At 44.3% G+C, this 23311-nt stretch overlaps 1 protein-coding gene across 2 annotated transcripts in view; it reads right to left on the bottom strand.

Moving 5' to 3' along the window:
• The window catches only part of KLF13 (KLF transcription factor 13), a 292039-nt gene extending 280804 nt beyond the window's left edge, over positions 1–11235 (bottom strand). For both annotated transcript variants that reach the window (XR_010026202.1, XM_063142469.1), the window contains exon 1: positions 10168–11235. Coding sequence is in view for 1 of the 2 variants with exons in the window: in XM_063142469.1 (XP_062998539.1) it covers positions 10168–10711 (544 nt within the window). In the remaining variant the exon portion in view is untranslated. The remainder of the gene's footprint in view (positions 1–10167) is intronic.
• Positions 11236–23311: the final 12076 nt, after the last annotated feature.

Raw genomic sequence — 23311 nt, 5'->3', positions numbered from 1 at the left:
TTCTGTTAGAAAGTGGAGAACAAAGCCTATTGTCTCAATCGTGAGGTTGATATATGTTAACAGGGTTAATTAGTCACTTGGCACTCCCTTGTCATTATCGTTTGCTAATGTTGCCAAGGAACTGATACGAAGCAATTTGGCTTGTTCTTGAAAAGAGATTGGAAGAGGGAATTGTGGGTGTGGATAAATAGAGACCCAGAGACAGAAAAACCTCCGTCACGTATTCTTTTGTCCAAAGGCCAATATATTAAAATGAGAAGTAGCATTTGGTGCAACAAAAACAAGAGAGCACGCTGGACCTTCCGAAGTGGACACTTTAAAAAAAAAAAAAAGCAAAGTGCAAATGTGACAAACAGGTTTTGAAAACACACGTATTGTACAGATGCAGTTGGACTGGTGGTTGGTGTACACTCTTGGCAGCAACACCCAGGTTTGTTGCTGTGTAATGCGTGAGAGGGCCCCTCCACCTGTTTTGGACTTCAACTCCCATCAGCCCAGTCAGCATGGTCAATGGTCAGGAATTCTGGGAGTTGTAGTCCAAAACATCTGGAGGGCACTGGGTTGGTGCTGGCCCGTTTAGGGAATCTGCTGTAGACCTGTCAAATTGGCCGCTTGGTATACACTTGAGATATTTTAAGTATACATCTGAAATGGAAGCTGTAGCTGAGGGAAATACTGTTCTGAGATGTGTATGGGCTGCAGCTCCCTATCAAGAAGTGGCAAACCTCCGAGGTACATCTGAGTTTGCTGTTGAAAGATATTGTGTATAGTGGTTCTATCATTATCAAGCGTAGTTCCTTTCCCAGTAATCTCTGCAATTATATAATCTATCGCTGCCTTTGCTTGATTCACATATTTTACACTGCATCCTTGTTTCTTGAAATTGCCCCAGTGTTGAATGCATGTTTGCAAACACACAACAGACACACATTTGGGAGAAGGAATAACCGCTTTCTATGAATGTAAGCCTCTGCGGCAGGGTCTTGCTATTTACTGTTTTACTCTGTACAGCACCATGTACACTGATGGCGCTATATAAATAAATACATACATAATAATAATAAATGCACCAAAGCACTCACGCTTTCCTGCAAAGAAGCATTTATCACAGCCAGTATTAATGAACCCAAAGCACTGGCTCATTCCACCACCACCCCAATTTGAAAGTAATGAAGGCCAGAGGATGTGGGAGTGTGCGGAGGCAAGTTGAAGAAGAAAATGAAAGCCATCAACAGTGAAGATCTCTTCTCCCTGTTACGCTGAAAAAGATAAGAGGGTCGGACTAATACACTGCGATTCTTGGAGTGGAAAACCCAAAGGAACCCATACTCACAGACTAATAAACACGGCAGACAGTTCATTGCAAATTGTTCTAACGCCAGCCTCATTGACATGAATGGAAAGTGCACCTCGTGCTCTTGCCCAGGTCCTATTTGTTTTAGGGATGCTCGGATTGGCAGACCTCTTAGTGGATTGTATCCCATGGACTTGAGTTTTCTGTTTCCTGCTTGATGTCCCCAAAGGCCTCCCCAGGTATGAAAGCAGGGCTCTCCAATAGCCACCAGCAGAAATAAGTGGAGGAGCAAGCAGACCTAGTTGTCTACAGATACACTGAAAGCAAATCTCCTGTTAATGATACAATGGCCTTGATTCCAGATTTCTCTGGTGCCTTCCTATAGCGTATTTTTTTCTGACTGGAATTAAATTCCATCCTTTTGCATTTCAGAATATACTCCTTCACTTGACCTGCAGAAATTATTGGGATTTTTGTCAACATCTCCAGAATCATAGGCTACTGAAAGAACTGGGCAGGTTTAGCCTGGAGAAGAGAAGATTGAGGGGAGACATGAGAGCACTCATCAAATACTTAAAAGGTTGTCACACAGAGGAGGGCCAGGATCTCTTCTCGATCCTCCCAGAGTGCAGGACACAGAATAACGGGCTCAAGTTAAAGGAAGCCAGATTCCAGCTGGACATCAGGAAAAACTTCCTGTTAGAACAGTACGACAATGGAATCAGTTACCTAGGGAGGTTGTGGGCTCTCCCACAGTAGAGGCCTTCAAGAGGCAGCTGGACAACCATCTGTCAGAGATGCTTTAGGGTGGATTCCTGCATTGAGCAGGGGGTTGGACTCGATGGCCTTATAAGCCCCTTCCAACTCTGCTATTCTATGATTCTATGATTCTAATCAAACTGAAGAGGAAAAGAAGAACAACTCTGGCCAGGTAGGAGAGTGGCTCTTCCAGTCAAGCGTTATTATTTATTTTTAAGACTGCTTCAAGCATTTTGGGACATTTTCTGTGGAAACATCTCTGTAAATATAAATATTAACCCTATACAACTATATGACATCTATTTTGGTTTCGATCAGCACATAATTTGCAAAAAGAGAGAAAATGGTGGCGGGCTCAGACATATATCCCTTCCTGAGCAGAAAGCCCTAATTCTACATTGGCATTCAACACATGCTTAGAGGCAAACTGTCCCAACAGAGTGAGCTAATGTTTTGAATATGACCTTTAGGTCTTCGAAAAGCAAAAAGGAAAAGCAACTTATCAGGATTGTTAACAATGTCTAGTCATGGTTTATTGTCTTCCTGTGCTGCCAGTATATCTCTGCCATTTTGCTTTACTTCCACAAATGGCTCTGCATTGCAGGGACAATAACAAAATATCATATGCAATAGGTGGGGAAGAGAGCCATGTTGATATTCAACTCTTCTGTTTTCTTTCAAAATCAGGCTACGTGTGCACCCATGCGCGGGAATCTTATGGCAGTAAATGCTACGGGGTGGCTGGCAACTGCCTATTGGATCGAGAGACAGATTAACCTCTTCCAGATCTGAGAGGCTAAGACCATGGTTGGTTGAGCCATCTCTTGACCTGTTCGTTAGGAGTGGGTGTTCAGTGTTGACATTTGAGCACTAAATTCACCATTCAATTTGGGATCGAAATCAGATATCAATATTTGAATTCTGACTGGTTTGGATCCCCCTTCCCCGTCGAATGGGATATTTCCAGATTTATTAGTTAAAGTAATGGATAAAATTGGGAGAACGTTTATGAAATGCTCTTGCAGTCCCCAGCTATCAGACTCCATCAAGCGTGAACTGCTGCCACAGGTCAGATGCTGCTGCTGCATCTACAACCTAGATAATCGACAGCTACTAAAATATCACCCCCAAAGTATTTTAGATGGCACAGAAAGTTAGGCCCCATCTCTAGGTGCCCCTATCACAACTTCTAATTGTCTGTAACCCAGAATGGGGCTAGAGCTTACCTTGGCCCAAAAATGAAGTAACGTGCTACTTCTAGAGTTTCCGCAGGATTAAAAGCATGCAGTATTTCAAGGCTATAATTTGTTTCTATATTTAAAAGCACCACCAGACTATGCTCTCGCTACACCGTCCTTCTGCTTCCAGTGGTTCCTACAGTCAGAATCTGATGGGAGCTGAAGCCAACCCACGAGCCACCTATTTCTTTATTATATTTCTGTCCTGCCCTTCCTCCAGGAGCTCAGGGCCCATGCACAGGATTGGGCTTCCCTCTGCTTTATTCTCACAACAACCTGTGAGGTAGGTTAGGCTGAGTGTTGATGATTGGGAAGAAGTCAGCCAGTGACCTTCATGGCTGAGCAGGGATTTGAACCCGGACCTCCCCTTATCTAAGGCCTCAGCTAGACCTACCTAGTCTAGTGCAACGGAAGGATGAAGGTCTCATGATATTTTTATTATGATATCTCCCCCTCTGTTTACACGTGGTGCATGATGACCTAGGAGGGAGAGGACATCGTGCCCGCCATTTTGTGTTTTTATTTCTTAAAGGAGAGGAGTGCACGAGCACTCGTGCACAAAAGGTAAGATTTTTTTTCCAATTTTTCCTGCTCACCCCACCCCCATCCCCAACGGGCACAGAGCTCCTGAGGAGCTCTGCACCCCGTGTGCAGGTCCCGGCTCCTTGCAAGTAACCGCGAGGAGCTGGGACAAACCACAACGCTCGCCCACACGTTCCGCGGTCTTGGGATCAGCCCCAAGACTGCGGAAAAAGCGGGCTCAAAGGGTAGGGTGAGATCTTGGGGAAAGGGAGGAATCATCCCTCCCTGCTCCCGGGATCCCCTGTGCGTCATGTGGATGCACAGGGACGATCCCGGGGATCACCCCGGGATTTCACCCCATCTAGCTATGGCCTAAGTCTAGCATTCTAACCACTACTCCAAACTGGCTCTCCGATGGAGTCTTTGACACCTATTTCTGGAGATCATCTTGTGGTGGAAGGACTGTACTGTGCCAATACCCTCTTGTGAAATGAAAGTGAAGATGCACACCCCAATACAGAGTCTCACAAGCAGCAACTAAGGGGCACCTGAATCTGTTCATGTTGAGGGCTGTATGTATTCCATAAAAACTGCATCCAATCAGTCCAAATGCTGTGCCAGGAAATGCTTTATCCTATAGCTTGCATACATTATCCAAATAAAGCAGATATGGATGATCCCTTTTATTTTTGTATAATTTATTGTGGGTTTCCTAGTCAGGGAGAGGGTCCAAAGAGCAATACAGGCATGGAAACCCTAAACCTCTTGTCATCTGACATTTTAGGAGATATTCCAGATATACTTTTATGCTTCTCTTCATATCTATAAGGACTAGAAATCTGGTCCTTGTTTTTTTGTTTTAAATGAAAGCTGAAATTCTCATAAGCAGAGTTGGCTGCCATGCTCTATGCCTTTCCTGTGCTCCCAAATATTTACAGCACACACCCAGCCCTGTTCCTTTTCCAGTATTCCATTAATCCCAACTCTGTGTAGCTTCTTCCTTCTCCTTCTGGCAAGTAGGTTTAGGTCCCTTTGATCATCTTGCAATAGGAGAAGTTCTGTTTATGAGCACAGCAGCAAGGAAAGAAAAGAAAAGACACGCACGCATCCCTAACAAGTACAAGGTGTCCCAAACGTCTGTGTCTCGCTATAATCAATCATTACGTGATAGTTTGTTTCTAGCCTGAAGGGCTGCTCTTAACTTTCAACTGGCATATAAAACCTTGTTCAAGCTATTCCGGTCTTGCAAAGCATGCGAGCGACCCTGTTCCATCACAGCTTTGTTCATGCAGGAATTGAGACACGCCGGGGGATATTTTTCAGACAGAAGCTTGTAGCACCTTGCAGCCGAGGTTCTCAGAGCAAACTTACAGATGCTGAATCCAACAAGGTTAAAAGAGTTGATGTTTTGTGTTCTTAATCTGTGTTTGTTGACCTGACATATTATAGCTAGGCAAATTATGGCAAACATGCAGTGTGTGGCCCTACTTAACTGCAAGTCAGGGCTAATTCCAAAATGAACCATCAACAGTACGAGGTCCTCTTCTGCTCCTTTGAAGCACAAGTAGAAAACAACCCCCACCTCACCAACCCTAATGGGAACAGCTGTGAACAATTTCCCATCTGGGTGTCTTCCTAAGTTCAAGTTCACTTCTCCCAGTAAGCATGTTCCCCTTTGTCTACTTGAGCTCCTTGTTTCCATCGACCCTGAAATCCAAATGTTTCATATTTGAGCAAGATTTAGAAGTGTTACCAAAAAGTAGCATTTCCAAAGTAGAATTTCAGCAAGAGTCTAGCTGGTCCTACTCATGCTGTCATTTCTTCCGTTCTTAACAGACAACTTCTGGATCTTTTTGTTTACAATTAGTTTACACTTTTACTATCTCATTCATTCATTGGATTTTTAGTCCATACTTACTACATGCACAGTTGGTATACAACAGATATAGACTTCAAATGACATGGCGCAATGCAGCTGTGAACAAACTGAGAATGTGTCTATTGGAATGGCAATGGCAGAAGATCACACCCCCACAAATGGGTGCAAGCTAATTTGTTTTGGGTTGGATTTTTTTTTAAAGCAGTTAGTAAGTGCAGAGCTCTGGGTGCATCAGAAAGTTTGGGTTTCTTGTATATAAAAGGACTAGCATGTTGGGTATGTACTGTAGTAGTAGTGGTTTCATTCTGTTAGAAACCTGGCCTGAATTGCTTTGCTGTGTCTTATGCATCTGGCTTCTTATGCATCTATCTGTTTATGACTCAGTAAAGTTTTCCAAACCCTTCACTTACTGGATTCCATCTGCTTTATTCAGCCACTCTGCTAACATTGGCAACATCTGGGCCTGCCTAATTTTAAAGAAAGAAATATTGGCAGCCTGAATACAACCAGGCATAATCCTTTGGGCTCCATCACATTTTTCTTCTTCTGGATCGGGCTAGGAGGAATGCTTGGGAAATTCCTCCAGGGAAGGGTATTGCCAGCTTACATGTTTAATCCACCAATATAAAGACATCTTTAGACTAGCACGTGGCACCTGTTACTTCATTTTCTGTAAATTGCTATGCATTTTGAGCGCTGCAATATCTTTGCATGACTGTAAAGTGTGGAACAATTTAATCCTTGAGACAGCTATAATGTGTAAAATAGGGCTGAGAGGAAAGGGGGGATAATTTTCACAAACACCTTTGTCACTTTGGTGACTTTTTGGAAATCACTATAAAAGGGCATGGGATTTTTTCACTTATTTAAGAAGCACTCTGAAGGCAAAGAAAATGCTAGCCAACAGAAAAACAATAGTGCCAGAGTAGCAACATATAGGGGAAGCAATGGCAGACAACAGGCTTTTTAAAAAATAAAGTATAATATTCTCAGTAATTAAAGAGTTTGGGGGGGAATATTCCATCCTCTTCTCAAAAGTTCTGTTTTTGCCAACAGTATAGCAATGGGTCCAATGCAGCCCTCGTGTAAACACTTTCAGTATGATCCACAATTCAAAGACTTCTTCTCAGTGAACTCCGCCAAACCTTAGCACCTGAAGTGGAGTAGGATTTCCCTGCTTGGACTGACCTTTTGGTCTTGAGGATAACTCAGCCAAGGAAATGGAAAAATCTCAGTGAGGTTTTAATTCAATAAAATTGTAGATGGTTGTGCAAGAAGCATCAGTGGCTTCATTTACCATCCCAAACCTTTGGGATGAAACAGGCTATGAATGAATGAATAAAATCATCATTGGAAAAACTTCAGATTTTGCCCCACATGTGCTTTTCTATTCATCAGGTTCTATTCATCTAGTCAATAACGTTAGACTAGACAAATCTCTCCCCATACAAAAAGCCCAGAAGAGAACGTGACCTGTCACCAATTATGAAGCTGCTAAACACACTCCTCGTTATTACAGAGGAGTGTTTTCCTTCCTTCCTTTCCCTTGTCAAGGTTAGTTTCGAGCTGATTTTCTGGCCCACCAAGAAGGATTCCTACATGTGGTACACACCCACTGAAATAAGTCAGGAAGAAGGAATGTGAACATTCCATTTGAGCTTCACGGCAAAGTATTTTTTTGTCATTTGGGAGGCATTTTCGCCTGTCTAAAACTGTATTCAAAGTGGACTCCTCCTGAAGAATCTTAGAAGGTCTATTTTCTTCTCCTCTTTAGAGCCTTGCCTGGATGGGAAAGTGTTAAACAAAGGAGCTGGGAAGCCTTTGGGAATTGGCCACTCCTACAGCTGAGTCCTGCTGCTGCCACCTCTTTTTCCACCTAGCCAGCTATACTAACAGCACAACTAAAGCCCGTAGTCTGGGAGCAAAGTAGAAGGTTAGCATTTTTAAAAAAACACACACACACACATTAATAACAAAGAGAGCGTGGCTGAACGCCAGTGTCCCCATTTGACTCCTGCTTCCTCAGCCCGCTCTTGAATGACGTTTACGGGCTCGTTCTTCCCCTCCCTCTCCCCAGAGGCATGAGCTGCCAAACCCTCCTTCTCAGTATCAAAGAGAGGAGTTTTCCCCAGCAGCCTCCTCCGCTTAAGTTTCCAGTTGGTTTTATGAGCTTAAAATCCTTTTGTCTCCATGTTTAAAAGGAAAGAAAGGAGAAGTTTGGGCAAGAGCAGAGTGGGGCGTGATTCGTGAGCAATTTGCCAAGTTCGAGTGGCAAGGCAGAGGATAAATACTCTCCATTAGACATGAAAGCTACAGCAAGGGAGGGTGGCGAGAGCCGCAATTCAAAGAATCCTTACTTGGAAGTGACGCCCTTTCAAACCAGAGGGACGTAATTCTAAAGAAAGCATGTAGGATCAAGATGTCGTGTTTTGGGGGACACTATAACTTGGAAATAGACACGCCCTTTCAGCAGCATGTCTTTTATACTACTGAATTTTCTCGGCTTGCCTATACCAAGCAAAGTTTACCAAGCAACACCTTGATGCATTCGACATACTAGAAGACGATACAAAATGGGAGGAAGGGTGGATCAGAGATGGCCGTTCTGGGTAGTAGCAATCTCACCTTGCCTCAAGCAGTAAAAATCTTGGGAGCAGTTAAATGTGGCAGAACAGGAGACGACAGACAATTCCAACCCACGGTACATAATCCATCAGGAAGTTCTCCTGGCTTAAATGTAAGAGAACAATGTGAAAGCTTTAGCGTGCTTATGAAGCTTCTGATCGGTTGAGTGCATGGGAGAACTTCCTCGTGGATTGTGACCCATGTCAGTTAGTTGGGGGGAGGGTTTCCGTTTACATTTTCCATCTCAGGCACCAAACAGCTTTGTGCCGTCCCTGCATCATGCAAAATTATTACACAGAAGAAGCCACATGAACAAATCTAGCCAGCAGCCACCGGCTGTATGAACCGAAAAACAACACGAAGTATTAAAAGGGAAAAGAAGTGGGCGGGGAACCCAACTGGCCCTCTGAACCTACAGTTCCCTAGATAAGAGCAAAAGTTGAAATGATAATGCCACAGTCCTGGTTGGCATTGGAAGGGGACCACACAATTAATACTTTCTAACATTAATATTTACTAAGTGTGTTTAACATATTTCCAGGAGGGAATTTTTCCTCCCTGTGAAAATTTGTAGGAGAAAAGAAGTTAGAGAATCTTGAAAATATATCAGCAATGTGTGTTCTGGGGATTGTGATGGTATACTTTGCTTTAAGCGATATTTCCTCACTTCTTGGTGTAGATCAGTGGTTCCTAAAGTGGGCAGTACTGCCCCCTTGGGGGCGGTGAGATTGCATAGGGGGGTGTTAAGAGGCAAGGGGGTGGCAGGGGGGTGCTCGAGGTGGTCTTTTCCGAGAAGCGCCTCTCCAGAAGGTCTTAAAGCCCAGGGACATTTTTATGGGAGAAGGTAGTTTGGTTCCAAGCCATATAGGGGAAGAATCCACACATGTATTAATACCGTTTAAGAAGAGTCCTTTTAACGGTGAATTGAAATGTTTCAAAAGCACCAAAATGCGAATGAAGAGACATACCCTGCTTGGTGTGCCCCACCACGCTGGCTGCAAAACAGAGGCGTTTGCTCTCTTTTCCCTTCCTCCTTCGGCAAGCCTGTGGCGAGTGCTTTGGATTTTGAATAAATATTCAATTAATTGTTACTGTTTTGAATTTTATTGTTATTATCTTCCTTAGTGGGTCGTTGAAAACCGCTATTCCGAATAATGATTTTTATAGGGTAGGGTAGGGGGCACTGGGCATGAGTTTGTGGAACCAAGGGGGCGATTACGTGAAAAAGTTTGGGAATCACTAGTGTAGGTTGTTCTTTTGCTGCCCCTTTCGGTGTATGAATTCTGCTTCATGCATCCTTCTCCTTTTCATTTATTTAATTTCTATGCCATCTTTACAGTCAGTTTACAGTGCAGTTTACAGTAAGTTCTACTCTGAGGTTTGCTGCAGAGACACCATACAAACGTAGACGGTACTGGAAGACTCAAAATGTAGACGGCACCAAAATATGCCGCCTACATTGTAATTATGAACAGACACCAACAGCGCTGGTTTGCTTAAAAGGGGGCTGCGCTGGTGATTTCAAGGAAACGTCAGAAGCAGAGAAGTTGAAACAGTCTCTGGAAATAGGGCAGCAGGTTAGAAGAGGGCAAGAGAAAACAGAGAGAGGGAGGGAAAATGTGCAGCAGGTAACAATTACAGTTCAGTGTTCATTAAGTACGTGCTTGGCTAAACTACCTGTTATGGCGGCCACAGCAGTTAACGATGTAAGCTTTCAGATTCTCATTAACCTGTCCTGGACTTCAACTCTGGAAGCACGAAATCCGAATGTCAGCTAATTCCACCACCACTGTCACCACCACCACCACCAAGCTGTTAAAAACAAGCCCTCGGACCAGCCAAGAACTAACCTGTATGGGTCCTCAGGTGAGCTTTCAGATGGGAAGACTTGCCATAAACCTTTTCACACCCCACATAGTGGCATTTATGCTTTTTCTGAGGTAATTCGGGGTCAAGCCGGCATTTCCCTCTCCTGCTTCTTTGTCTGGGGCTTGGCTCACTCCTTGCCACCAGGCTGGTAGGTGGGGCCGCTTTCGCTCCTCCACGTTTGCCGGCCGGCAACATACTTTCTTGCTCAGGCTCTTCAGAAGACAGAGAAGGATTTTGTTCCTCCCTTGTGTTGATGACCTCCAGTTTCTCCACCTGAAGAGAAGAAGGGTTTAGAACATGCTGGTTCAAGTCGGCTAAAATGCTGGCGACGGCATAGACAGAGGATCCCCCTCCATTGTCTCTCCCGAGGTCTTTTGCTTCACGTTTCTCCTCTCGGTTTGAGGCAGAGAGAGGCGATGCCATCCCAACAGGTTGAGGGGCTGGTTCTCCTGCAGGGCTGTGTATAATAGCACGACTGGACATCGAGACAAGGCACTCGGCAGCAAAGTAGGCAGCTGTTGCCATTTTTCGCACCTCAGGTGTATAAATCAACAGCGGTCTCTCCTTTGGTGTTGACTTAAGCGCAACTATACCTGACGACTTCCCCACACGTGCACCTTTGAATAGGAATGAGGATAGCCGGATTCAGAACTCCCAGGAAAGTACTGTGTTTGTAAGGGTCACACCCAGTTCCTCTCTTTTTCAAGGAGAAAGTCATCCACTGAAAATGTAAAGCAAAACACCCTGTCCGGAACAGCTTGTTGCTGGAAACGGAATTAACGGCGGCTGTCCACAATAACAAGCTTGCAATTCCTCCAGCCTTTCCATTGCATGCTGACGGCAGAACTGAGCTGGCCCGTTATTGCTCCGTGGATTGCTTCAGACCCCCGTGGGGGTGGGGCTTTGCCAAACATCTGGCCGTGATGTCACAGAGAAGTTGCATCCTGGGCTGATCAGGTTAGCAGCAAACGAAGACTTCAGCTGCCTGCTAAAGCAGCTTCTGCCTCTGCTGCAGCCACCGGAGAGAGCCAGTGAGAAGAGCAGCAGCAGCAGCAAGGCACAGAGAACTGTGGCTGTGAGCTTGAGCTTGGCAGGAGCGTAAGAGCAAGTCAAATGAAAGGAAGGAACTGATTGGCTTGGGGCAGGCCAATCAAAACAAAAAGATCCACATTGGCACATTTCTAAGGGCTAATGAATTTCTCTTTCCTGTATGACCCAAGCGAAGGCAAGACATGTCTTCGGCTCCTGTTATGCAAGACAAAATTGATTCTTACACAAAGAGGCTGGCAATGACGGTTCTTCCTCCAGCAGCGACAATGAAAAACAAAACAGCGGATCAAGCCCAACATGACCTATGATCTACTGTACAATGCGGTCGTTAGCCTCATTTGTTTTCAGATACATTCCTTCGGCAGCGCCTTCGGCAGCTCCGGGTCACAGTACAGTACACCGTTGATTAGGAAAGGGCAATTTAACAGGTCAGGAATTCTCCGGGGCAAATCGTACGCGAGATTTGAAATGCAAAGGTGACACTAGTAACACCAGCCCAGGAATGTTTCACAGAGCTGTGGAAAGCAAACGAACCCACTGAAAAACTGGTGAAGCAGAAAGGCACAGAAGGCCTTGTTTAAGTTAATGGCAGTACTACATAAAAGCAAATCCTTCCAAATCTGGCACACACAAAAATTGTAGTCTTCTGGTGACTTCAATCATCAGCAGTAAAGTGTCATTCAATCCATCACCATCGGCATCCCTCAAGTGGCATGTTGGGTTGCTGTGTACTCTTTTGACCAATGCACCCGACTTTGATAGAAAACCCCACCTAGATGCAAACGTCTTAAAAGAATAGATGCATAAATGCCCTTGAGAAATTCTGCTAAGCTTACTGAAATGCCTTTCAGTTCTTCTGAAATTCCTATAGATATTTTGCTCTCCAAAGTTAACTTTAGGTGAAATTTGGTCACAACTCTAAAAAAATAAGTAGGGTGTTAAACAGAGCACACGGTTCCTCCAGTGTTAATCGATGAAAGGTGTACACAGACCTTGTAATTTGAAACCCCACTGCAATTTATAAAGCGGTTCAAGCCACTTGATACATGCACCTGGACTTGTTCAAAATACAGGTAAGGACGGTTTCAATACAGTGTCTATTCTGGTGAGGCCTGTTTTTCTTATAGCACTTGAATGACCCATGAGCACATGTTGAGGTAGCGATGCAAAGATAGAGCACATTAAGACTGATGTTGTCTATGGGATTCAGAGAGGCTTGAAGCACAGCAATAGCGAAAAATAGTGTTTGATTTATTTTTTATTACATTTCTATGTTGCCCTTCTTCCAAGGTGCTCTGGGCAGTATACATGGTTCTTACACACACACACACACACACACTTTATCTTCACAGTAACAGTGTTAAGCTGAGAGATGGTAACTAAGCCAAGCTCAGAGTGAGCTTCATGGCGTTTGAATCTGGGTCACATGAATATTTGTATTTATTGGCCTATTAGGACCCCTGTCCTAGGGAATTCTGTAATCCACCCATCTCTTGTACATAAGTAGGGATCAGTGAGAATTTAGTTTCAGTTTGGTTTTGATAAGTATTTACCAAAATTTGCAAAGTCTTGAATTTGGCTGGAACAGATAGGTGAGGATTTCGTTTCAATGCATTTTGTTCAAAATTTACCAAACTTTGCAAAGTTCTGCATATTTGGGAGAGGGAGAACTTGTGATTTTTAAAATAATCTTCATGTAGGACAAAGAAAAACAAATTCAACCATCCCTATACAGAAGGTATAACAAGCCTCTTGTCATTTTTCTTCTTTCTTTATTTTCTTGTATTTAAGAATGTATATGCTGCCTTTCAAAACAATCATTTCCCCAAGGTGACTTACAATCATAAAAACAAAACAAAAATGCAACAGTAATATGTTAGAAATTATTTAGGCTAAAACCAGCAACATAAGCTGAACACTACCTCACTCACCTCTTGAAAACATGTAAACCTGTGATTTCCTTCCACCCCCTCCAGACCCAGAACCTATTTTGAACACTAAACTTCAACATAGACCCTCCTTTAATTTTTGCCATGTATGTCATAAGAACATAAAAAGATCCATGCTAGATCCATTCATGGGTCCATCTCATCAGCATTCTGTCCCCACAGTGGCCAACATGCTGCCTGTGGGAAACCCATCAGCAGGACAGGAGTGCCACAGCACCTTCCCACTCGTGTTCCTCCGCAACTGGCATACACAGGCATACTGCCTGTGAGTCTGGAGACAGCATACAGCCATCAGGACTAGTAGCCATTGATGAATTTGCCCGATAAAGCCCTTGGTGCCAATCTACCTCTTGAGAGAGTCTTCCAGGTAACATTGACTCCATCTTCAAACTACTCTATCTATCAATCACTTGCACCGTCTGAGCACATGATGCACTCTATGGGCTCATCTACACCAAGCTGGATATTCCACTATGAAAGCAGTATATAAAAGGCAGGAGCCACACCAAGCCGGATATAGCGGTATGAAAGCGGTATATGGCATGTGTCAAAGGGCCCCAACAGTGGTCAGTGCACTTCAATACCGCTATAAAGCAGTAGTGTGGCTCCTGCCTTTTGTATACCACTTCCATAGTGGAATATCCTGCTTGGTGTAGATGAGCCCTATATCTTTTAAACCTTTACTACTATGTGGTGTCAATTTTATTGTAGCGCCTGAGTATATATGGGTGCAGGGAGAGCAGATGGTATGGACACAACATATAGCAGAAAACATAGTGACACTCAAAAATAAAGAGTTTGAGCACCGTAGGTCAAAATAATTCAGAAACTAAAGTGAGTTTGGTAATGGGATTGCGTGTTCCGCATTCGATCTGGATAGACCTGTCTCAAGAGACAGTTGCATGTTAAGCATACATCTGAAAGCAACTGACATTTAGAAACTGTGCATTAAGAATATCCACATTTACTGAATTTGAGCTCTGAAAATATCCTTTGGTGCTCTGTTAAACTCATTTTAATGTTGTTAGTATTGGCCTTTGGTTAGCCTCCCACCCATAATCCTGTTCTCTTGTTTTATTTTAATATTTCCCCCCTTTGCACTGGACAAACATTATATATGCCACCAACCTTGCATGAGTGTATTTCATTTGAAACCCCAAGAAAGGATAAAAGAGCCAGGTCTGAGACAAGCACATTGGTCCAACAGCTTTATATATATTCAGTTATTGGATCAGACTTTTATCCATCTTGGACTGAGATTTGTCAATCATGCTTTTACCACCTGGCGTGTACAGGAAATTCCATGTCTGTACACAACGGCTGCATTACTACTTTGTGATGTTTGGTGTTTTAGGTCATTGGGGCTGTTTTTATGTCTTACTACTTAACCTGCCCCCAAAAACCCTCCAGAGCGGAGAGGATACGAGATCAATGCAAACTGTGTATTTATTTCAATTTAAATGTGAAGGTTCTTGCCAAATCGAACCTACCCCCACTTCCCTCCATGGCTATCCCCTTCCACTCCTTCTCAGAGAAGGAGAAGAAGTCATTTTTCTTTGGCCCTTGAAATTGAATGTGTTGCCCACTTCATTAAGGCGAAGTCTGGAGGAAGGCCCAAGAATACGTTGTGTTTAATGTTCGGGTTGAGCTTGAAGTATAGGCTAATATACAATGGCGGATAGAACCAGTGCTCCCCGGAACAGCACGTAATGCCTTTGTCTGTGCTCCTGCTGGCATCAGTGACTATTGCAATGATCTCCCAGTTTTGGAAGGCCATGTGGCAGTCACTTTAAATACATTTACTATAGTTAAGGTGAAAGATAGCAAATTCCATTTGACTGCTTTAGTGGAGTCTCCAAAAGACCACTGGATTTTGGTGCAAGGACTTCCTTGTAAATGTTCACACTCCACCTGCTTTTCAAGGAATGCTTGACTTACTGTGGTGCATAAAGTGCTCAAGAGAGAGAGAGAGCTATTATGATATCAGCATTAATCTCCACACCTAACAAATTTTACGCAGCTTTCTCAGAAACAATGGAATACATGAAATGAGTTGGAGAAGCTGCTTTAGGGGTCACCCTTTGCCCTGTTGGAACAGACCAAAAGTCAATCTAGTCATGCTTGTGGTTTCCAACAGTAGTCAACCAGATATTTGTGGCACGCCTGTAAGCAGGCCCTGATGGCAACACCCACCTTCCGTTGTTGCTCCTCAGCCAGTCGTCATCAGAGGTGTCCTTCCTCTGAATATGGAGGCACCATATAGCCATCATAGCTAATAGTCATCAGTTAACCTCACTTCCATAAATACATCTACTCCCCTTTTTAAAACCATCTAATCCGGTAGCCATTGTCACATCTTCTGGCAGTAAATTCCATAAGGGGACAATGTGTTATGTGAAGAAAGACATCCTTTTGCATGGCCTGAATCTACTGTCCATCCATTTAATTGGGCCACCTCAATTTCTTATGGAAGAAAAGCGTCTCTATCCACTTCCTTCACTCCATCCATATGAAAGGCAAAGATCTGTGGGCACATGGCATTCTATGGCCAACATTTTTAGACTGTTCACTCCTCGGGACAGGGATCTGTCTTTTCCTCATATTACTCTTGACAAGCACTGTGCATACTGACAGAGCTTCCCGTCAAGGGGAAGATCCCCAGTCATAGGGCACAACTTAGCATGCCCACGGTCCCAGATTTAATTTTTGGCATCTCCAGGTAGCATGGAAAGTCTCTGGCTGTGACAATGGACTGGATGAGGGCTAATAAACTGAAACTCAATCCAGACAAGACTGAGATGCTGCTGGTGGGTGGCTCTTCTGACCAGATTGGGGGTGGGGGTGGCTTTCAACCAGTTCTGGATGGGGTTGCACTCCCCCTGAAGGAGCAAGTTCGTAGCTTGGGGGTTCTCCTAGAACCATCTCTGTCACTTGAGGCTCAGGTGGCCTCGGTGGCATGGAGTGCTTTCTACCAACTCCAGTTGGTGACCCAGCTACACCCCTATCTGGACAGGGATAACCTAGCTTCAGTTGTCCATACTCTGGTAACTTCCAAATTAGATTACTGCAGTGTCCTCTACATGGGGCAGCCTTTGAAGACTGTTCGGAAGCTGCAGCTTGTGCAAAGTGCAGCGGCCAGATTGATAACTGGAACAAGGAGGTTCGAACATATAACACCAATTCTGGCCCGCTTGCATTGGCTGCCTATACGTTTCCAAGCCCAATTCAAGGTGCTGGTTTTAACCGATAAAGCTCTACATGGCTTGGGACCACAATACCTGACGGTACGCCTCTCCCGACATGAACTTCCCTGTACACTGCGCTCAACATCTAAGGTCCTCCTCCAAGTGCCTACTCCAAAGGAAGCTCGGAGGGTGGCAACAAGAGAGAGGGCCTTTTCATGGTGCCCCACCCCAATTATGGAATGATCTCCCTGATGAGGTTCGCCTGGCGCCAACACTGTTATCTTTTCGGCGCCAGGTCAAGACTTTTCTCTTCTCCCAGGTCATTAACAGCATTTAACAATGCTAAGTTTGTTTTTTAACGGACCCACAGAACTGTTGTTTTTAAATGGATACTGTTGTTTTATACTGTTGCTTTTATGTTTTTAAATTTTGTATACTTTTAATGTTTACTGTTTTTAACTTTTGTGAACCGCCCAGAGAGCTTCGGCTATGGGGCAGTATATAAATGTAACAAACAAATAAATAAATAAATTTACATTGCTGCCAGGCAAGAGTAGACAGTATTGAGTTAAGATGGGCCAATACTAGGCAAAAATAATAAAATCATGCCTGTAGGGAGATTCTGGGCATATCTCCATTCAGCACCTGGGTTCTGGGAGTTGAATTTGACTTTTCATTGAAGGAACTCGCATTCCTGTATTTATCTCTCAGGTTTTTAAAAGACGGTGTCACGCTCTGGCTGCTCTGGAGAGTGCACCTGACCCTTTGCCCTCTCTTCTGCAAGCTGCACTTCTATGGTAAATAATCATTGACTAGAAATGAATGTGGTTGGTGGCACTTGGTCCAGCAGGTGCCGGCTAATTGCATGGGTTCATTTCGCAGCTGCCATGTGGCCCAAGTGGCCAGTTGAGGCAGACCCTGAAAGTTCATCTGATACCGGGCATTGGCCAACAGCCTTCAGAAACAATGGGCACAATTGTTCTTTAACAGGGACGGTAAACACCCAGAGGCAATGCTCCGAGATTAACAGTTTTAAATGGCCTGGTGCTGTACAAATGCCAAACAAAGCTCCTTAAATGAGTCGTAACATAATGTCATGGATGTGCTGGCTCCCCCCCCCCCCCCGCCCCCTTTAAAGTTAGAAAGTTGTTTATATCTTTTCAGGAAAATAGATGGACTGGGAGAACAAATGGGATTTCGTTCCTCATTGCAACAGAAGTGCCCAATCTCATGATTTCATTACTGTTACATGAAGACAGAGAATTAAATTGCAGCTGCAATGAAATACCAGATGTACGCTATGCTCATTAATGTGAGTTTTCCTCCTCATTTTCCTCCGTGCTAAGCTTGTTTTGCTTTATGTTCTAGCCTGATCAGGCATGAGAGCTTGAGTTATAATAAGGATATTGTCCAGAGATGGATGTTTTAATCATTTGTTGTGGGTCTTGTTAGGCCGCCCCTCTCTCAGCAGGGTTCCATCAGTCCAGACTTCATAAGCAAACATTTTATAATTTCACTGAATGTTGATAGATTAAAAACTTGCAGCCCAGACTTTTCAGGACTGTAGATAGTGTGTGCATTTCTACTTGCGGTCGCTCTCTGAGGTCAATCTAAACAGGCAGCTCAGATTAGAACCCCATAATATTTAATGCTGAATGGAAACGTTTTATTGATGACATGGGGGAGGAGAATAATAGAGGAAGTGTTACATACAGCAGGTGTGGCCGCAGTTTATAATGCTCCAGCTGATGTGGACTGGCAATCTCTTTTATGCAGCCCTCATGGTATGCCGGCCTCGCATAGGGCCCTCCCTTGGTGGCCGACATGAATCACAAATTATGCTCAGGAATGGAAGCCCCTGACCCCATCATAGAATCATAGAATCATAGAATAGCAGAGTTGGAAGGGGCCATCAAGTCCAACCCCCTGCTCAATGCAGGAATCCACCCTAAAGCATCCCCGACAGATGCTTGTCCAGCTGCCTCTTGAAGGCGTCTAGTGTGGGACAGCCCACAACCTCCCTAGGTAACTGATTCTATTGTCGCACTGCTCTAACAGTCAGGAAGTTTTTCCTGATGTCCAGCCGGAATCTGGCTTCCTTTAACTTGAGCCCGTTATTCCGTGTTCTGCACTCTGGGAGGATCGAGAAGAGATCCTGGCCCTCCTCTGTGTGACAACCTTTTAAGTATTTGAAGAGTGCTATCATGTCTCCCCTCAATCTTCTCTTCTCCAGGCTAAACATGATGGGTAGACAAAATGTGCTTCCTTTGACATGTTTGACAGGAGCGTGCTGTGTTTGTCACTGTTTCTAGGCTATTCCACTTGTCTCTTCTCCTTCTCAGAAGTCCCAAAGAGCCCTGCCAAGCTGGGGGGTGGGAGAGAACGTTGCCTTCATCCTCGTAGTCATGGCCAGCTTGGGGGATTGGGGGTAAATCCAGGTTTGTAACAGAAGGCTTGGCCCCTCCCTTGTCTCTTCCCATGAGAATGGCCAGGGGGTGGGGTTGACAGAACAGCTTTATGCCGCATGCATCCTTGCCATTCCCATTCATCCCTGAGGCAACTGCCAGAGAAAGGAGCATCTGTAGGCCAGCCTCTCTGCTCAGGCGATGGGTATGTGAGGATGGGACTGAGTCTCCATCTCTCCTCCTTCTCCGACCTCTGATTTGACTGGCCATTTGTAATGAATAAAGAAAAGGTACCAACATCCCTGCTGTTCAGAAGCAGCTCCATCATCAAATAAGTGTGTGAATATACTATCCCAGTGTTATTGGAGCAGCAAGCTCAGGGTATTAGATATTTGCAAATAAATACCCAGATTCAGGAATAACCAGCAGGGAGAACCACGGCGTCAGCAAACCATAGCATTGCAACTGGCTCCGATTCTTCCGATTTCCTGACACGGTTGGAATGCCAGTGGAGAGCTCCTAAGCCAGTAAATGGTTACAGAACTCCTGAACGGCTACTGGGAGTTGGGACACAAAGAAGACCCAAGCCGCTCATTGCTTCCTCCGCCTCCCCGCATCCCGGCCAAACACCCCCACAACCATCTGCATAGCTCTGATGTACAAAGTCTCCATTGTATTCCACATGCAAGTAATACCTATGTATATTTCAACAGACGTAATGTACTGTGGTAAGTCAATGGGGCAATTACAGGCAATGTGCACAGAGCACATCAAAGGGGATGATTGGGTTTCTTTCCCCGTGTCTGAAAACTGGATTTTGCCTATTTAAAATATTTTAGAACACTGCAAAGTTTCACTGTTCATTAGTGTTTTCCATGCCGCATCTGACAAGGTTTCAAGTGTTCGCTTTATTTTTTCAGTTGCCTTACGATGGGACAGAAACCAGCCTTCTGAATCCACCATCATGTTTCACTTCGATAGGACTTAATTTCATTTTATTTATTTACTTAGATGATGGACCCACCCCATTCCTAGGCCTGAGGGCAATATAAAAACATTCACATCAAATACTATCCAAAGAAAATCAGACAAAGTGAAATGTAAAATGTAAGCTAGTTAAAAACTTAACTCCAGCCATGAAAAGAAAGTCCCACTAAAGGATGGGGTGGGTGGGTGGTGTTGGCTGCTCTCCAAGGAGGAGAACTGAGTTCCATAGTCACCAAGAACATCAAAGCACCCTGATTGTCCATACTTTGAGCGTTGGGGAGCTGGAAAAATCAACCACATCTTTTGCCAAGTCTAAGAAATCACTATGTGATAGGGATATTTCAGGGCCTAGTGAGGGTATCATTTCAGGGTCCACAGGTGGTACTGGGCATCAATTTGAAGAATCAAAGCAAGTAGCACAGTCCATGGTAAGCACAGCTCATGTTCCAGAGGTAGTAGTCTGTGGAGCCAGAGGCAGGTACAGCTGAAGCATCCATTAACCAAGTCTACAGTCTAAGCAGGCTTTCGTTAAAGCGCTACATACAAAGAACAGTGCATAGGTTCTTTGCATGTGCTGCTCTACTGAAAGCCTGCTTAGACTGAAGACTTGGTTTATGGGTGCTTCAGCTGTACTTTAGCAAAAACAAGATAGGAGGGAACACAGAGTAAAGGACGCTTTGAGAGCAGAACTCAGTGGCTGCAGCTGGATCTGGGGGGAGACCAGACTATAAAACAGCCTTCCTCAACCTGGGGCGCTCCAGATGTGTTGGACTACAACTCCCAGAAGCAGAGCTGGCTGGGGCTTTCTGGGAGATGCAGTCCAACACATCTGGAGCACCCCAGGTTGAGGAAGGCTGCTATAAAAGCTTGGGGTCTCCAACATAGTGTTCGTAGTGGCCACCAGGCTCCCTGCCCCTTCCTGATTTTATTTCATTTCTTAATACATTTTTAATGAAAACATTTCCCCCCCCCCGAAAAAAACCCCTTCTCCAAAAAACCTGTGAAGCTGGTTTGCTGCAAAGTGAACTGCTGCCATGCAGCAGCATCTTTCCTTGGGTTCAAGAGCATGGTTTTGTGTTTTGGCACTGAGACCCCACCTCTGCCTTGTATTTAAATTCTTGAGCAAATTACGTTTCTTTTAGTCTCACCAATTTGCTGTCTGGGAAATGAGTCTTTTGTGATCAGCCAGGCCCATCACGGCAGCCATTTTGTGAAATGGCAATGCCATGACAGGCCGTTTATGCAAGGGCGGGGCTTCAGAACATTCCTGTAGACCTGCAAAGAAGGGACCTGATGAACCCGTGATGGAAGATGATTCCAGACCACAACTACCAATGTTTGGGTTTGCCTCCAAAGATGAAGATAATGAATATTCAGTGTAGCCCTATTATGGGGACATCAGGGAGAAGGTGGTCTCTAAGGTCTAAATGCCCTAAGCTGTTTTTGGCTTTATAGGTTTAGACCAGTGGCATGGGTTCAAGGCCGGCTCAGGCTCACAAGTCATAACTGACATGCCTTCATCAGGGTTCTCAGGACATAGTTTATGCTTACACACAAGACTCGGCCACCAGATTTCACTGGAGCACAACTTGGGTAGCTGCACCAGAAACAGTGCTTTCACTTCATTCTGTTGGGTGGGGTGGTCTTCATGCAAATGGATGAGCTTCTGTTTGAGCAGGAGACAGAAATACAAAATGCCAGTGCTCGCAATTGCATAATTAGGCGACACATCTCTACCATTTATGACTCAGTGGCAATAGCTTAGTACACCACGGCCATTGTCTAAGTCCTGCCCTTCCTTCTTTCTTAAGGAGAAAGAGACAGTGAATGGAGGCAATTATTTTAGGTTCTGGCTTTATTCCACCCAGTTAGCAATTCATAAGTCTTTGCTTTCACTCTGAAACTTACTCTTGGCTGAAATGCAAATGTACAGTACAAGTTATGCTTTCTCGTGCACTGTACTTTTTTCCATGCACTGGTCATATAACACAGGCTCATATTTGCTCTTCTGGACTAACATCAATGCATTCTTTGGCAAACAAGATTTCATAGGCATGTTTGCCAGAGAGACACCAGCACACACATACACACACGTATGATGCATGCTTCTCCGAAGTACGTGAGAGCTGTGTCCTGCACTGCCGGAAACAGCTTTCTGCAAACGCACAAGCTAACGGCAGTCTGAAGCAATGTCTATAACACCTGTCCATAAGTCCCTGTAGAATATTGCAAGACAGATAATTCAAAATACAAAGTATTTGTTAATCACTTTCAAGGCTATTCTAAACTCTACAAGTTAGCAAGAACCAGACTTGAGAGAGCTTTTCTAAAGGTTGAGCCCAAGTCAAGGTCTATGTAGACTCGGTTCAGGCAACTAACCCACAATTTGTTATCCATAAGTTGTTTGTGAATGGTTGAGATTGGGGGAGTGGGTTGGCTTTGTTAAACAACCCAGGAGTGCCCTGTTCCTGGGTTGTTCACTGTGATATCCGAACCTGGGACTCTGGGTTATTGACAGAGAAACAACCCAGAATTTTAACCCAACAACAGTGGGTTCTAGGGTTTTTGAGTGAAATGGGTGGCAATCAGCCCACTAACATGCTCCCGCATGCCTCCAATCTGTGGTTTGTTAACCATGGGTTCTTTGATTGTGCAAACCAGATCATACCCTAGTGTTTTGCTTCCCGTGGTGGCCAACCAAATGCAGAGCATTAAGGCAATAGGCCAACCCTGGATTGGCTCCACAGCAAACAGTATCAGGAGATACGATGCCCCTAAAGCTGAAGCCATTGTCACCCAATATTTGAGCCAACAAGCACTCCCTTCTCGGCTTCAAAGACAGGCTTCTTAAAGTAAATTAAAGTAGATTCCACGAAAGTTTACTGCTGGGTGGTGGTGGCAGCAAGGAATAGAGGAAATCATTTTGCAGTTGTGACTGTGAAAGTGTGAGGGCAACTTTGCATTTACTTTTAACTGTGCAAGATGCTCCTTACCACATAAAGAGGCACATGCGTGAAGCAAGATAGCCTAAGATGACGTATCTGTTCCTACTAACCTACTTTCAAGTGGCAGGCTGACTTCCATGGGTATATTATAGACTTTATTTACTTACTGATAGGATTTATATACTACTTTACATCCAAGAAGATTCCATAGTGATGAACAATAAAAAAGAAGAAAAGAATCAATATACAGAATTAAAATCTTTAAAGTCATTTTAGACCCATAAAACCATGGCTGGTCAGTCAAGGACCTCTGCAGGCAGAATCCTACTTTCACCAAGCGAATGCAAAGGGATTGCATTAGCTTGGTGAACTTCTTAAAAAAAATATTCCAAACTCCTCAGCCATATCACAGACTCTTTCTGAAATTCAAGAGAAGTTTGTCAGGACTTGTTTGCTGCAAGCTGGAAGCCAATAGAGATTGGCTGCCATGAGCTCATATGAGTAAGTCTGTAGCCCTGGTCAGCAGCTAACAGGTCAAATTTTGAATGGAAAAGGGATTGTAAGGGAAGCGGATGGGCCTCACGCACAGGCACAAGCCCATGTG

The sequence above is a fragment of the Elgaria multicarinata genome, chromosome 16 (genome assembly GCF_023053635.1).
Source record: "Elgaria multicarinata webbii isolate HBS135686 ecotype San Diego chromosome 16, rElgMul1.1.pri, whole genome shotgun sequence".
NCBI lineage: Eukaryota > Metazoa > Chordata > Lepidosauria > Squamata > Anguidae > Elgaria > Elgaria multicarinata.
Note: the sequence above shows the minus strand (reverse complement) of the source record. Positions and strands in the feature narration are given on the sequence as shown.